Genomic DNA, 16,171 nt, shown 5'->3' with positions numbered 1-16,171 from the left:
TCCAATCTTTCTAAACAAGAGAAAAGCAATTTTTATACAGAATTGGGATTTATTCCCCAATGTAACAGTGGCAAAATATATAGGAAGTACTCCAGGTACAGATGACCTGCACACAAACACTAAAAGACAAACTTTTAAAGTGACATGGATAGGAAACAACAGAATACACGAGCTAATTAACGCTAATATGATGACAACAAGAATACTCTATCCATAAGGGAACGGCCTGCAAAAGCAATAAGGATATTTTGCCAAAAGTATGTGTATTATGTACCAGGTAAATGATTCAACAGTTAAAGTCTTAAATTGTCAAATTAAGATACAGTTTTCCACATTTCATGTTTCTTCCCTCCTGACAGAAGGTTTTAAAAAACCCCAAACCCTCCCAGTTCACATATTTCTCATAACTAAAAAAAAAATAAAAATACAAAATTCAAGGCATCACATGGACCGTTCTGAGTTCTTGATTTATACCACAAGTTAGTCCATTACAAATAAAGCATCTGATCAAGTTCACTGCAAAAAACTTCTTGAAAATGATACTTGAGTTCAGATAACAAAGCAACGAAGAGGCTTCTAAGAAATCAAAAACAGCTGACTGAAAAACTGTCACAGAATCACTTCTATTCTATGATAATTGTTGTATTCAAAGTTTTAATCTTCACCGTTCCTCCTTCAATGAAATCTTACCAGCAATGAATGACCAGCACATCACGAACACCACATAAACTTATCCTTCTCAGGTGCATGGCTCAGCTTTGTGAAAAGATTTGGGAAGGGCTCTACCCATATGGGTGTGTCCTTCCAGCCTGCACAGTGGATTTTTTAGGTGAGGCACAGCGTGTGCAGAACTGACCTCACCCTTTAATTCCTGAGGTTCATCTGCCACGGCCGAGTGAGCCTGGACAGTGACACTGAAGTCCTCAGGACGAGAACCTACAGCCCCTGGTATTGCCTGGCGGTCTCCCATCCAAGTACTAACCAGGGCTGACCCTGCTGAGCTTCTGACAGGATCAGACGTCAGGGAGGCATTTAACTGCCTTAACTGATTAAACTGGTGTTTGTGAAAGCCCTCAGGCTACAATCCTCAATTACAAACAGCTGCTTTGCACTTAAAACATACTTTGGAGAACTACAAGTTACCTAAACTCAGCAGATGGACTGTAAAATTGTTGTCTATTTCAGGAATTGCTGTGCTTTAAGCCATGTCTACAGACATTTGTCAAAGATGAAGTACTAGGGTCTGCTTTGCTATCCTACAGCATTAACCCAGACTTCCATGAACACAAACCAGCTTGTCCTTTTCAGCAAGGGACATGTTCAGAATGACCCTGCGCTAAAGGGGAAAGGACACAAGAAACTGCATCTGCAGAGCAAGGGATACGCATTTATTAATCCATGCATGAAGGTCCAATATTAAAGCTTCTGTTTAATAAGCACTACACTAAGCTTTTCCTACAAAACCCAGTAACTTTCAGAATGTTCCAAAGAAGAACAGAACCTTCCTAATGATTATTCAAAAACAGAATAACAAAGCCTTAGGACTTGTTCCTGTTAATTAACTAAATGCTCAAGTACATTTTGTGGTATGATTAAAAATGTACTAAAGACATTTTCTAGATGATAAATCATAAATACAGTTGTCAAATTAAGCATTAAACTTAATATATTTTAACTTTAACATTAAACTTATTTCAACAACTTGCCCTTTAATTTATAAAGTACAATTCTTTTTTTTAAAATAAATTAAGATACCAACTCAAAACTTACAGCACTAGCCTGCCAAGTACCAAAAGAACATCTTCACATTCTGTAGTCAAGTAAGGTCTTGCATTAGCAAAGCTTTGGATGGAGATTCGATACACTTCCAAAAAAGGTAAAATATGTTCTGATGCACCTCGACTGCCAGCATACTGGAGTAGTGTCTGAAAGAAAACAAGTTATCATTAGAAGTTCTCATAACATAATATTTGTTTAAAAAACAAGTATCAATATGCAATATCAAGTACACACAGTGGAAGAATTTTGGAAGTGAGAATTTTTACCCTGAAGGAGAATTTAAAGTGGAAGATTTTCACCTCAACAAAAGTTCTCCCTTTTATTTAAATATATTTTTATTTATTATTTTGATAAAGTCATCAGAATTTCTACTGGAGACACAGCTAAAGGCCACTGGCAGAAATGTTAACTGTTAAGTTAAAAATTCAGTGAGAAGTTCTGCACTCAATTTGTTTTGTACAACTACTACGGAGACAGAACCACATAAGTAACACTGGAATCTTTATTACTAGTGAGAATGCAGGAAAACAGGAAGAAGCTCAGGATTAAGAACATTACCCCAGGTGTAGTAGTTGAAAGACACATGTATTACCCACACAGAAAACATGAAGCCATTAGGAAGGGATACAAAACTCAGATCAGACCGTTACATAGTCCTTTTTCAAAGGACTTTTCTTGACCATAGTAATCCCACAAGTGCAGTCATTGTAATGGCCAGAAACTTCCAGGACAAAACGTACCTTCCAGCACAGCAAAAAAATAAGTGGCCAGTTATACACTGTTTTGTGGCCTATCCAGGGTTGTCACGAATCTAACTATACAATACCAGTCTTAGCCTAAAAACAATGCAGACATCCACTAAACCAGCACAATCACGTATTATATTTTTTAAAAAATCTATTAAAAATACCATCTTAGAATCAGTAAAAATCAGTATTTTTGTGGATTGTTCTCCAAGAATTCGGTAACTCCTGGCTGAATGGAAGTTATAAACTTTCCAACAAAACCACATAATAGACATAAGGAGGGTGGGGAAAGGAAGATTATCCTTAAATACAGCACAAAGATAATTAGCTGCAGCAGTGAATGACTAGTAATACCAGTCATCATGCTTATCTAACAGATGAAAGAAAGATTTGATAATATAACTCAAATCATATATGGCTTCATAGCATTAAATGACATTCAAGGGCTGTCAAAATCCCCAGAGATACTCAACTGATGACTATCATAAATCAGCTGTTTAGTAAACCCAGCAGAAACACTACCATTACAGTGACGACAGAGAAAGATCAAACACACAAATGTCTGCACTTTTCTAAAAATATATCCATTAAAACCAATCTATTTAAAAAGTCAAATTTAGTGTTCAATCACTTTGACAGACACTTTGATCATCAACTACTTGGTCTGTGGAAACCACGCCAACCAGCAGAATGACTTACTAGAAAACGCTGTAGCCTTGCTCAAGTGCAACCACAGCACCAGGATGAAAGTCTTAAAACAGACACTGGCAATTCACTGAGTAACCATTTATGAAAAATTTCCCCCCAAACATATAAACAATGGTTTCAGTGTGCGAGACAGATTCAAGGCCACAGACTTATTGACGGCTTGAACTTCAAGGATATGTAGCTCTGAACATTATGACATTACTAGTATTAGCATACTGACAAATAAGCCAAATGCAGTAACTGTATTACAGAGGCACTTCAAAGCCCTTCTGCTCTTTCACAAGCAACATTAGTTGTTTAGTCATCCACTACAGACTTCTCCTGGCAGTCCATATAAAGTATACAATTGAAAAATTATTAATTTGCCAGAATTAGACAATCTACACATTTACAGAATACTCAACTAACAATTCAGAGGCAATTACTACCTTACAGCACAATTAACAGAAGAGCATATTCAAACATTTGAAGTCTGGTTAACACAAGCCCATTTACACTTTATCCTTTCCTTCTCTTTGACTCCACTAACATATCTGATTGAGGACTGCGGTGAGAAACACAGAGGCAACATCCACCTAATGCATAACCTACAGACCAGCCCAGGCCCTCAGCACTGCACAGATTCTCATGTTCTGCAATGCTGGCACACCTGCTTTGCTGCACTTCCTCAGGAGCATAATTTTTTTGCTCAGACCCATTTTAAAATGAAGATTCCCCAAGCTTCCTGACCTGTTATTACAGCTTTAAGCCTCTGTTTAAGAAAAACACTTCTTAAGCATATCTGATTGCAGTCAACAGTCCTCAATGCACCACCTTTAAAAATTTCAGAAAGACAGCAGCTGATGGGCATTGGCAGATGTGATGATTTAGTGTCCTACAACCTCTGCTTCGTTAATAACTGTTCTTTGTATTTATGATAGTGCAGCCTCAAACAGCCTCCCAGTCATTCTTCCTGGCTGTTCAGGTACACACTGAGCTCCCAAACATACGTGATTTTCGCAAGGTGAATGTGCGAAGCATTCGTGCCTGTACAATACAAAGCTGCAGAGTCAACCCATCATTTAGGCTTTGAAAGTTTCTTTGTTGTATTATCCTGGACAACAGCCCTACTCCCCTGCCTAAAAATAGGGATCTTCAATGAAATTGTGTCATCCATCATCACTCCCAGGAAGACCTACTGGAAAGCTGCACATAGCAGCACAAGTTTACAAGTAAAACAGCATCCAGATAGCTCAAAGCATAGGAAAGTTATTGATATGGTTCAGTTTTTTGTGTCCAACAGCCATGGCAATTTTCACAGCAAAACTGAGCATCTTCAGGCCTTTTCCGCAGCTGTACTCACAGGATGGCAAACCTAAAACATTTAGCTCCCCTTATGCCAGCTGCTTTCCAAAACCAAATTTAAGCCCAGCTAAATTCAGCTTCTCTCTAGGTTCATTCTGCTGTAGCTTAATAAACTTAAGAGGAGGTATCAGTGGCAGTCTCCAAGTCATTCAGACGAAACTAAGCTGAGTCCCTTACTTTTCACTTAGTGGCAGACCTTAAGATATTAAATTACCACAAACATCTACAGTCAGAAGAAGAAACTGAGATGTAAAAATCACATCCTGCTCACAGTGGTCAAAATGCACAATGACACCACAAATTCATTCTATGTTGAAGTTGCTGCAGGACAGACCAGCAGTTCCATGTTTCCTACTGCACCTCTTGGTGTATGGGCATGACAGCCCAAAATGTCCCAGACTGAAGGTAAACCAAGAACAGTCTTTTTCATTTTTATTTGCGTTATCACTGTGTTCTAAAATAAAACCACAACAACCGCACAAGGACCCAGAGGGCTACATTTTTTTATAGGACAGGGTTCACGGTTCTATTTTTTGTGTTTGCCCTTTTTTAAGGTAATAAAACTGTCTTTCACCAAACTCCATTGATAAAGTATCTCCAAAGCTTCTATACCAAACTAATCTGGGCAACTGGACATGTACATACACTGCTAATCTTGACTACCACTACCAAGCGTTAGCTGAGGATTTGTGTCAATGTTTTGACACAGTGAACAACATTGGGAACAATTTCAGCAAAACCTGAAATGAATCACACACATTGTACTGGGCTCCGAGTCAATGGAAGGTCACACATCTTCACTGTATGCTGAACTTGGGACACACACAGCAGTACACAGCAGCACCCAGCAGTTTGAGAAGCAAGAATTTTGAGGCCTAGTAAATACACTTATTCTGTTGTTTCAGTAAGTGATGAGCTAAATATCCTCCCAGACTAGTACAGAAAAGCACACAACCTGTGGATGCAAAATGGAAGACTGTGAAGGAGAACACCACTTACACATAACCTGCAACACACCATGAGGCATTTTTCTCTGATTTTGCCACTCACCAGTCAAATACTGTGACTTTATTTGCTGAGGTGTGATTGAACTAGCTCAAAAAACAAATCTTTTATTTTTTTACTTTAAAATGCACAATGTCTTCAGACTCAACAGGGACAACTCTCCAACCCAGCAGACTAACAAAAATTTTTCAACCTCAGAGCTCATAGTAAATGATGATGGGGCAAAAGCAAAAATTAATTAATCATTAACTTCTCTAAGAGTAAGTTATCTCCATTACTGTGGTTTTAATTAAGTTCAGCTTTTCTACAGAAGGTAAGGCCTCGACTCAGAAATGCTGATCTTCACCTGGGTTACATTAAGTATTCAGACAAGATCCCTGAACCACAGCTTATTCGCTGACTTTAAGGAACAGCAGACCCTCACCAGCAAGGCCTGCTTACCCCACGGCAGGTCTTAGACACGGCAGAACACAGAGATTTGGTCCCGAGGCAAGTGAATCACAGACAAGTGGAGGTAAGGTAACCGAGCCAAGACCATACCGAGAAAATGTGGTGCGACTCCCCGTCCCAGAGACCCTCCCGAGGGCCACCGGATGTCCCGGCCCGAAGCGCTGCCAAAACCCAAAGGCTTTGGGGTAGCGACGCCGCGCCCACGGGGCACCCTCGGCAGGGCGTGCACGGCCCCACTCGGCAGCCGCGCACGGGGCCCCGAGCCCCACGCGGCGCAACCTCCGAAGGAGTGCGCGGAGCCCTCAGCACGGGCGCTCCGGGCCTGCCCGGGCCGCATCCCCGCCGTCCGCCCCCGGCCTGCAGCCCGCGCCGCGCCGCGGCCCGCCCCGTCCGGCCCCTACCTGGCAGAAGCCCCGGCAGTAGGCTCGGGACGAGGCCTCGGACACCTCCTGCTCGCGCAGCTCCACCTGCAGCTGCCAGAGGCGGGTGCGGAGCGCCGACACCACCCGCGGCACCTCAGGCCGCGCCGCCGCCTCGGCCTCCGCGTCCGCCATCTGCGCCCGGCCCCACTGCGCGTAGGCACCGCTCACGTGACCGCCGCGCTGACCTCATCGGCCCGGGACTGTCACGTGACACACACACGTGACGTGTCGCTCTCCGCGCGACCCGCGCTCTGGGGCGGGGGCGGACACGCGCTCGCTCCACGTGACGCGCCGGGAGCGCGCGGGGCCCGCGGGGCGGGGCCGGGGGGGGCGGAGGTGACAGCAGGGACAGACAGGGGTGTCCTCAGCGACAGCGACCGACACTGCTCAGAGTCAGCTTCTTCACTTAGACTTAGACTGCCATTATTTTAAGCTTCGGTTTAACAACCCATTGTTGAAAGCAGAGCATTCGTGACTCGAGGACAGCGCTGGAGGGGCTGGTGCCCACACATGGGAACGGGGAGGATGGCAAATAGCTTTGACCAAGAACCTGCAGCATGACTGGTGACATGAAATGTTGTGTCCATGGGTCGGGAGGCTTTGCAGTGTGTTGCTCTGAGCCCGCAAGTGACAAGTTGACCTACTTGGGTAAAATTGGGCAAGAGATTGTGAAACTGCGAAGAAAGTCGTCAGTGTCCATCACGTTTGTTTTCACCCCACCTGACTGTGAAGGGAATCCCTGAAGGCCACACAGAAGTAGAGGTTGAAATGGTGTGCAGTTGCCTCTGGAGCATTTTGCCTGTCTTCATTTGTCTTAGGAATGAGGGGAGGTGAAGCCCTAATGGTTTCTGCAGGAAAAAAGTGGTAAGTGAACAAAGCATTTTCCTTGGATCCTAGTCTGGGTAGCTCAAAGGTGCACTAATTCCTTTTTTTGTTTTTGAGAATTTAGGTCAGGGAGGCCCCTGGCTTTATAATGAGCATGTGGTTGGGGTTCCTACCCTCCAGTGAGAAAAGATTCTCTTTTTCCTTTTCATACTCTGCCTGATTGGGCATGAACAGTGCAAGGGAAGCACATTTATGTCTATTTGAAAAGAATTACCTGTGATTTTCCACCTCAGTCCACAAGGCAGATAAGAAAAAGAGGGGAATGGGAAAGGCAGGAAGACCTGGAGTGAATTGAATGGAATAATCTGGGAAGCTTTCCCTAGCTGCATACACATTTTATGAGTTCAGCTTGTGGCTTTGTACTATGAAACAAGTGGAATGTTTAATATCCAAAGATATGGGTGAAAAATAAGAGGTAGCTTAGGAATAACGAAACTATCTTGCAGACTGAAAGCAAAAGGGCCTTAGATGTCCTGGGAAAGAGAGAAGAAATATGAAACAAGAATCTGGAACTCCGGGGCCACAGGTCTGCCCCTCAGTTTTCGCACATCCCCATTATTCTGCAAGTTAAATGCTTTAGTAGTTTTCCTGTTGGAAACTTTTCTATTTTCAGTCTGGGTTTTCTGGTGGGGTGAACAGCAGTCTGTACGTATGAGTAATCTTCTGGGAAGGGCTCTTGCTCCCCCTTTAGAGTGGACCCATTCCCTTTTCCAATATCTGGGAAAGTCTCCTCCTTGAATGAGACATTATATGAGGCCTTGGATATAAAGAAGTATTTTTTAACTGTGAGGACAGCCAAGCAGTGGAGTAGGGTGCTGAAAAACTTGTTCAGTCTCTGTTGTTAGAGGTGTCCTCATGGCAGATCTGCAAAGCTAACAACCACCAGGACATCAGACCAGCTGATAGAGCTGGCTGACTTGTGGTGGCCTTGAGGACTTGTCACTGAAAATGCTGGGAAAATAAAACTCTCTAACACTGTAATTTCAGCATTAGAAAGCAGGCGTTACTTTATTGCGGCACTGGGTGCATGGGGGAATCACACCCCCTAACACGCACTCCCATTCACACATTTTAGCGGACAAAGAGTTCATTTACTACAAGTTACATAGTTCTCCTATTAATTAGTATTCTCTTGGTTAATATTTTTCCCCCTTCTCATGCTAATTAGTTCACATGCTCAGTTTCTCTCCTTCTTGGGTCAGTGGTCTGTGAGTCAGTGATCACAGTTCTCCCTGCCAGAATTACCTGTAACCCACTTAGTGCTGATTTCAGCACAATTACTGTGTTGGTTTTATTAGCATCTTCCTTATCTGGGGCGTCTAACCTTGTGGCCCATAAATTCTGCATTACCTCCCAAGCTTTTTTTAGCCTCCCCCCACCAGCTCTGAGCTCACTGACGTATGCAAAGCCCTAAACTTTAATTTGTTTTTCTAACATATGGACATCACTTAGAGCTTGCTTGTTAGCTGCTTTAAGTTAACTGCTCTGCTTGTTATCTATTCCGTGGATTAAATCTCCCTTCTTGTTGATTAGGCTTGAAAGTTGCAAAGATCAAACATCAAAGAGCATTCTTTCTTGAGAAAGGTTTCGCTTATTTCACATTTTGCAACAATTAGGCAGGACCTTGTTTCCCCTGTAACTCTCTGAGAAAATTGTTAACTATTTCTAGCTCTTCAGATCAGAAGAGTCAGCATCAGCAAGCCTAATCACTATTTATTACAAATAAAACTTTTTCCAACAGCCTGATGGATTTGATTAGTCTTTGATTTCTCTCTCACACTGTGCTGAGGAGGGGACCCTAGCAGCCAGGCACACTTGACTGAGCACATCATACTCTCTGTAGGCTACCATCACCTGCTGCCAGGCCCTCCACATGCCAGCAACTCCCCTGCCCATCACCCCTAGGCTCTGAGGAAAGGCAGCCAACTGTGTGATCCTGCAGCACAGATATTACATGGAGCAGTTGCAGTGAGGAGCTGACCTGGGAGGCAGTATGTGTGGCTTTGAGCCTCACCTGCCTTCCAGCAGCTGTGAGGAAGGGAGGAAGGAGGACAGATCCTTGAAAAAAAGGCCTCTTCCACTACTCCTCTCTAGTGCCTTTTAACCTCCTCTCCCTGCCCAGGCTGAGTCCCTCTCCCCGCTGAACAGTGGCCAGGAGAGGGGCTTGGACAGGGGCAGGAGCAGGGGAAGGGGCTCAGCCATGGTCCCTTGTCCAGCAGGGCTCCACCCTGGACTGGCACACGGGCATGAAAATGCAGTGGGAGAGATGTTCAGAAGGGGGCTGTGAGGACACCTGGAGGCGGCAATCGGACGTTGTAGGGAAGGCTATGGCAGTTTACATGTTGGAATGTAGGTCTGTACATGGACTGCCTGGGGCTCGGAACAACCAGCCCCTTTCCAAGCTGGGAACCTGTCAGAGGTTGAAACTTCCAGGATCCATACTGGGACCAACATTGTTTAATATCTTCGTAAGTGATCTGGATGATGGGACCAAGTTTCCTCTGATGATACCAAACTGAGTGGGGAAGTGGACAATTTGGAAGGGAGAGCCACCCTGCAGGAAGACCTGGATAGTCTGGAAGAGCAGGCTCACAGGAACCATATGAAGTTCAGCAAAGACAAATGAGAAGTCTTACACCTGGGAAAACATAATCCAGGAGTGCCGCACAGGCTGGGATCAACCGGCTGGGGAGCAGCTCTGTGGAAGGGGCCCTGGGGGTGCAGGTGGGCACCAAGCTTATGTGTGAGAGACCAGTGTGCTGCAGCAGCCGAGACCCAGCAGGATGCTGGGCTGCATCAGCAACCAGCAGAGAGAGAAGGAATTGTCCCATTCTAGTCAGCACTTGTCAGGTCGCACCTGGTATGCTCCACACAGTTGTGGTCCCCACTACCTGAGAGAACTGGTCAGGCTGGAGAGGGCCAAGGGAAGGGTCACAAAGATGATCCAAGGACTTCCTTTTTCTCTGGAAGAAACTTTATCTGTTTCCCTTCTGGACAGAGAACACATCTTCTAAACTACAATTTGCTTTTCAGCCAGAGAGAAAAGTGCAGGGCAGTCTACTCAGATGCATATTATTTGTCTTCACTCTCTTTCCAAGAACAAGAAGCATTTTGTGTCCTATAGCTTCTGTTTCACTTCTCTGCAGAGAACACAGCGTCTAAAATAAATTTTAGGAGAGAAGCCTCTTGTCATAAGCTCTTATGCTTTTCACCCAGAGAGAAAGGGGTGAGGCACTCAAATTTTGGGGAGGGGTACAGTAATTTTGAGGCAGGGGCAGTCAAATATTTGGGAAGGGGCCCTCAAATTTTGGAGAGGTATACTCAGACATGGGGAGGGGCGCTCAAATTTTGGGGGAAGGGCACTCAAATTTTGATAGAGGTGTACTCAAATTTTAGGGAGGGGCACTCGAAGTTTGGGGAGGGGCACTGAAATTTTGAGGCAGGGACAAGCAAATCTTCGGGGACGGGCACTCAAATTTTGGGAAGGAGCACTGAAATTTTGGAGAGGAGCACTCAAACATTGGGAGGGGCACTCAAATCTTGGGAGAGGTGTACTGAAATCTTGTGGAGGGGCCCTTCAAATTTTGGGGACAGGCACTCGAATTTTTGGGAAAAGGGCACTCAAAAGTTGGGTGAGAGGCACCCAAAAATTGGGAAAATGGGTACTGAAAAATTGGTGAAAGGGGCCCTAAAATTTTTGGCAGGAGCACTCGAAAATTGGTGAAAGGGGCACTCAAATTTTGGAGAGGGGCACTCAAACATTGGGAGAGGTGTACTCATAATTTAGGGAGGGGCACTCGAATTTTGGTGAGGGACACTCAAATTTTGGGAGAGGTGTACTAATATTTTAGGGAGGAGCACTCAAATTTTGTGGATGGGTGCTGAAATTTTGAGGGAGGGGCAGTGAAATCTTGGGAAGGGGCACTCATTTCATGGAGGCGCACTCAAATTTTGGAAGGGCCACTCAAATTTTGGGAGAGGTACACTGAAATCTTGTGAAGGTGGCCTGTTATGGGTTAGCCGAGTAGGCCTAAATTTAGGCTTTAAAGTTCAGACTAGGCCTGGGATTGTCAGCTGTCTCGAGCTGAGCTGGGCTAGCTAACAGCTGACTTCTTCTAGCTAAGAATATTGTATTCCATACCATATTACAACATCATCTCAAAAGGGGTAAAATCCAGTGTGTGGGTGTGGCTTAGACAGTTCCACCATAGCTGAAGTACAGAGAGGATGTGCTACAGTTGTTCTGGTCTGTTAGGCCCTGCTCCTGCTGCCTTTGCATCGTATTTTGTTTTAGTTTCAGGGAAGTAGAAATATTTTGTTGTTATACTTTCTCTTTCTTGCAGAGTGTCTTTTAGAGTGCTTATAAATCTAGAGTAATAGACAATTGGGGAGTGGGAAATTATTTCTTGTTATACATAATTTGTGTAAGTGTGTGTTATATTGTCGTTTTCTTTTCATTTTCTCTTTTCTGTATAAATACATATAGTTAGTTTCAGCATAAACCTAGTTTAGAGGGGTTTTTTTTCATCTTTCCTTCTTCCTTTTTCTCTTGGCTAGCTGGGGGGGGGGGGGGGCGGGAGGAACACTTTTTCTCTGTACTTGGACAGTTGGCATTTGGCCAGCTCAACCCAAGACAGGGCCTTAAATTCTGGGGAGGGGCACTCGAATTTTGGGGAAAAGCGCACTCAAAAATTGGGTCGGGGCACTCAAAAATTGGGGAAATGGGTACTGAAAAATTGGTGAAAGGGGCCCTAAAATTTTGGGGAGGAGCACTTGAAAATTGGGGAAAGATGCACTCAAATTTTGGGGAAAGGGGCACTCAAAAATTTGGGAAAGACGCACACAAATTTTGGGGACGGGCACTCAAATTTTGGAGAAGGGCACTCAGACATTGGGAGGGGCACTTAAATTTTGGGAAGGGGCACTCAAACATTGGGAGGGGCACTCACATTTTGGGGAGCGGTACTTAAATTTTGAGGGAGGGGCAGTCAAACCTTGGGGAGGGGCACTCAAATTCAGGGGAAGAGCACTCGGATTTTGGAGAGGGGCACTCAAACATTGGGAAGGACACTCAAATTTTGGGGAGGGGTACTCAAATTTTTGGAAGGGTACTCGAATTTTGTGGAAGGGCATTCAAATTTTTGGAGAAGGACACTCAGAAATAGGGGAGGGGAAGTCAAAAATTGTGGAAAGGGCCACTCAAATTTTTAGTCAGGGCTGTCAACCTTTGAGGGAGGGACACTCAAATTCTGGGGAAAGGGGCAATCAAATTTTAAGGAGGGGCACTCAAAAATTGGGGAAAGAGGCACTCAAATTTTTGGGAGGGGCCCTCATGTTTTTGGGGAGGGTCTCTCAAATTTTGGGGAAAGGGGCAGTCAAAAATTGGGAAAAGGGGCACTCAAATTTTGGGGAGGGGCACTCAAACTGTGGGAGCTGGTAATTCCAGCTGCTTATTGAACCATTTCCTCAGATGTGTTTAATTTGTGCCTGTGAGAGCTTGGATTGGGGCTGGAGAGCTTTTGTTGGGAACAACGGATAGAGTAAATCTGCTCCATGGATGTGTAAAGAAGTACCGAGTAGCAGGGAAGGGAAGTATTTCTAAACTGTATTAATATTCCCCCCCTTCTCCGGGGACACCCCATTGTCGCGGGGGAGAAGCTTGCGTGCCCTCATGAGGTTGAGAGCTATGCTGGAGGTGGTTTGTGCCGCCGGTAGGGTCTCCCATGCCACACAGGTCTCAGCTGAAGGGTCAGACAAAGTGTGTCCACGGGCAGGATGGGCTCGCCAGCCCTCTGGCAACCATCCTAGGAGAAGGACAACTCCAACCCCAAACCCGGGCAGATGGAGCTCGCTTAGCCCTGTAAGGCCATCCATCTAAGAGAAGGATACTCTAACCAAACCTACATCCTGAGGTATTTGCTGTCACCGTCCAAGCTTGCTGGGCCATGGCAGATGAACCTCAGGAGTAAGGGGTGGGGCCAGTTCTGCGCACGCTGTGCCTCACCTAAAAAATCCATTGCGCAGGCTTGAAGGGTTCACCCACATTGCAAAGCCCTGTAGCGACAGGCGAGGGTCGAAAACGGCAGGTGATAGGAAGCAGCTGGAAGCCGCAGACCCAACCCTGCATGCAGGCGGTTCAGGATATGGGTCATTAGAGACTTAACCCCGGAGATGACAGTCTCTTGAGGCAGCATCCTGAATGACCAAGCAGCCTTTTCTAGGGACAGCACTGCTTACTCCACACGGAGAGGGGCCTAGCAAAGGTGGCCTAAACAAAGCTCATCTCTACACCCAGTTGGATAACCGCGGCCAAACGGCATCTTCCATGCGGTCAAACAAAAACAAAGAGATTTCAAAGGCATACACCTGCCTGCAAAGGTGTGCTCAAACTAACACTCGCGTGTTGGAACATCAGAACCATGCTTGATACTGGGGATAGTGGACGTCCTGAGTGTCGTTCTGCTCTAATTGCCCACAAACTGTCACGGCTCAACGTTGACATTGCTGCTTTCAGTGAAGTTCGTCTTCATGAGGAAGGCAGCCTTAAAGAACATGGTGCTGGCTACACACTCTGCTGGTCAGGCAAACCCAAAACCAAAAAACCCCTTTCAGGAGTTGGCTTCATGATTAAAAACTCCATTGCCTCCAAACTTGAAAATCTGCTGACAGGTCACTCTGATCGCATTATGTCCTTACGCCTCCCTCTACACAACAAGCAACATGTTGTTCTTTTTAGCATATATGCCCCAACTTTCCAAGCTGACCCAGTGGAAAAAGAAAAATTCTACACCGACCTGCACCACCTCACCCAAAATGTTCCTGCAGATGATAAGATCATAATCCTTGGTGACTTCAACGCCAGAGTAGGTAAGAATTCTGAAGCCTGGAAAGGAGTCCTGGGCAAGCATTGCGTTGGAAACTGCAACGGCAACGGACGCCTCCTGCTAGAGTTTTGCGCAGAACGGCAGCTCACCATCACCAACACTGTCTTTCAACAGAAAGACAGCCTGAAGACAACCTGGACGCATCCTCGATCCAAGCACTGGCACCTCATTGACTATATCTTAGTACAACAGAGAAATGTCAGAGATGTCCGTCATACCTTAGTGATGCAGAGTGCAGAATGTCAAACAGACCATCGCCTTGTGCGTTGCAGACTTAACCTCCACTTCAAGCCCAAACGTAAGAGAGGCGGCATTCCAAGGAGGAGGCTCCAAGTCAGCAATCTTCAAACAGCCACAGTGAGAGACAGCTTCCAGGTAAACCTTCAAACTAGACTTAAAGATAATCCCATAGATCCCTCTCCTGAAGTGCTTTGGCAGCATATTAAAAGTTGCATCCTGCAGTCCTCTGAAGAGTCTCTAGGGTTTTCCTCCAAGAAAAACAAAGACTGGTTTGATGAGAACAATCAAGAGATCCAGGAATTGCTGAAGAAGAAGAGAACTGCTCACCAAGCACACCTTACTCAGCCATCTTGCCATATAACAAAAGCTGCCTTTCGTCTTGATTGCAGTGAGCTCCAACAGAAACTTCGAGACATCCAGAACAAATGGTGGCTCGACCTAGCAGAAAAGACACAACTATGCGCAGATTTGGGTGACCAAAGAGGATTCTATGAGGCCCTGAAAGCAGTGTACGGACCCACACACCAGGTTCAAAGCCCCCTACTCAGTGCAGATGGTCAACTGCTTCTCACAGATAAAACCTCCATCCTGAACCAATGGTCTGAGCACTTTCAGACTCTCTTCAGTGCCAACCGTGTAGTCCAAGGCTCAGCAATTCAGCACATTACACAACAACCGGTGAAATATGAATTGGATGCAGTCCCTACTATGGGAGAGATACTCAAGGTCATACAACAGGTGAAAACTGGCAAGGCAGCTGGGGTTGATGGAATTCCACCTGAAATCTGGAAGCATGGAGGTCAAGCACTCCATGCCAAATTCCACGAGCTTGTTGTGCGTTGCTGGGAACAAGGGGAACTACCACCAGATCTCCGTGACGCAGTCATCATCACCCTGTACAAGAAGAAAGGAGAAAAATCAGACTGCTCAAATTACCCAGGTATTACTTTGCTCTCCATTGCTGGTAAAATCCTTGCAAGAATACTTCTGAACAGATTAGTACCCACTATTGCAGAAGATCTTCTACCTGAAAGCCAGTGTGGTTTCAGAGCCAATAGGAGCATCACAGACATGGTGTTTTTTCTCAGACAACTGCAAGAGAAGTAGGGAAGAGAACAAAGGTCTCTATGTAACCTTTGTTGACCTCACCAAAGCTTTCAACACTGTGAGCAGAAAAGGCCTGTGGCAGATCTTGGAACGTTTAGGATGTCCCCCCAAGTTCCTCAAAATGATCATCCTGCTACATGAGGATCAGCGTGGACAAGTCAGATATGGCGATGCACTCTCTGAGCCCTTTCCATAACCACTGGTGTGAAACAAGGTTGCGTTCTTGCACCAACTCTATTCACAATCTTCTTCGGCATGATATTCCAAAGAGCCACGGCAGACCTCGATGAAGAAAACGGCATCTACATCCGATATCGTACCGATGGAAGCCTATTCAACCTAAGGCCCACACCAAGACCCTGAATCACCTTGTCTGTGAGCTCCTTTTTGCTGACGATGCTGCCCTCGTTGCTCACACAGAGGCAGCTCTGCAGCACTTCACATCCTGCTTTGCAGAGGCTGCTGAGCTTTTTGGGCTGGAAGTCAGCCTGAAGAAGACAGAAGTTCTCTACCAACCTGCACCGCAAGAAGTCTTCCATCATCCTCACATCACCATAAGCAATTCAGAGCTTAAGTCAGTCCAGCAGTTCACCTATCTGGG

The 16,171-nt window shown here is 45.3% G+C and overlaps 1 protein-coding gene across 2 annotated transcripts in view; it reads right to left on the bottom strand.

Moving 5' to 3' along the window:
- Positions 1-6,626, bottom strand: part of RLF (RLF zinc finger) — a 48,151-nt gene extending 41,525 nt beyond the window's left edge. Inside the window, exons 1-2 of one of the 2 annotated variants that reach the window (XM_071576781.1) lie at positions 6,434-6,626; positions 1,771-1,925 (exon numbers count right to left, since the gene is read on the bottom strand). In XM_071576781.1, the coding sequence (XP_071432882.1) occupies positions 1,771-1,925; positions 6,434-6,586 (308 nt within the window). In that variant the 5' untranslated portion in view covers positions 6,587-6,626. Of the gene's footprint in view, positions 1-1,770; positions 1,926-6,433 lie in introns of those variants that run through there. The other variant, XM_071576782.1, reaches the window with a different exon arrangement.
- Between the last annotated feature and the right edge of the window lie 9,545 nt (positions 6,627-16,171).

The sequence above is a fragment of the Pithys albifrons genome, chromosome 24, assembly GCF_047495875.1.
Source record: "Pithys albifrons albifrons isolate INPA30051 chromosome 24, PitAlb_v1, whole genome shotgun sequence".
Classification (NCBI taxonomy): Eukaryota; Metazoa; Chordata; class Aves; order Passeriformes; family Thamnophilidae; genus Pithys; species Pithys albifrons.
This window is presented reverse-complemented; position numbering and strand designations above follow the sequence as displayed.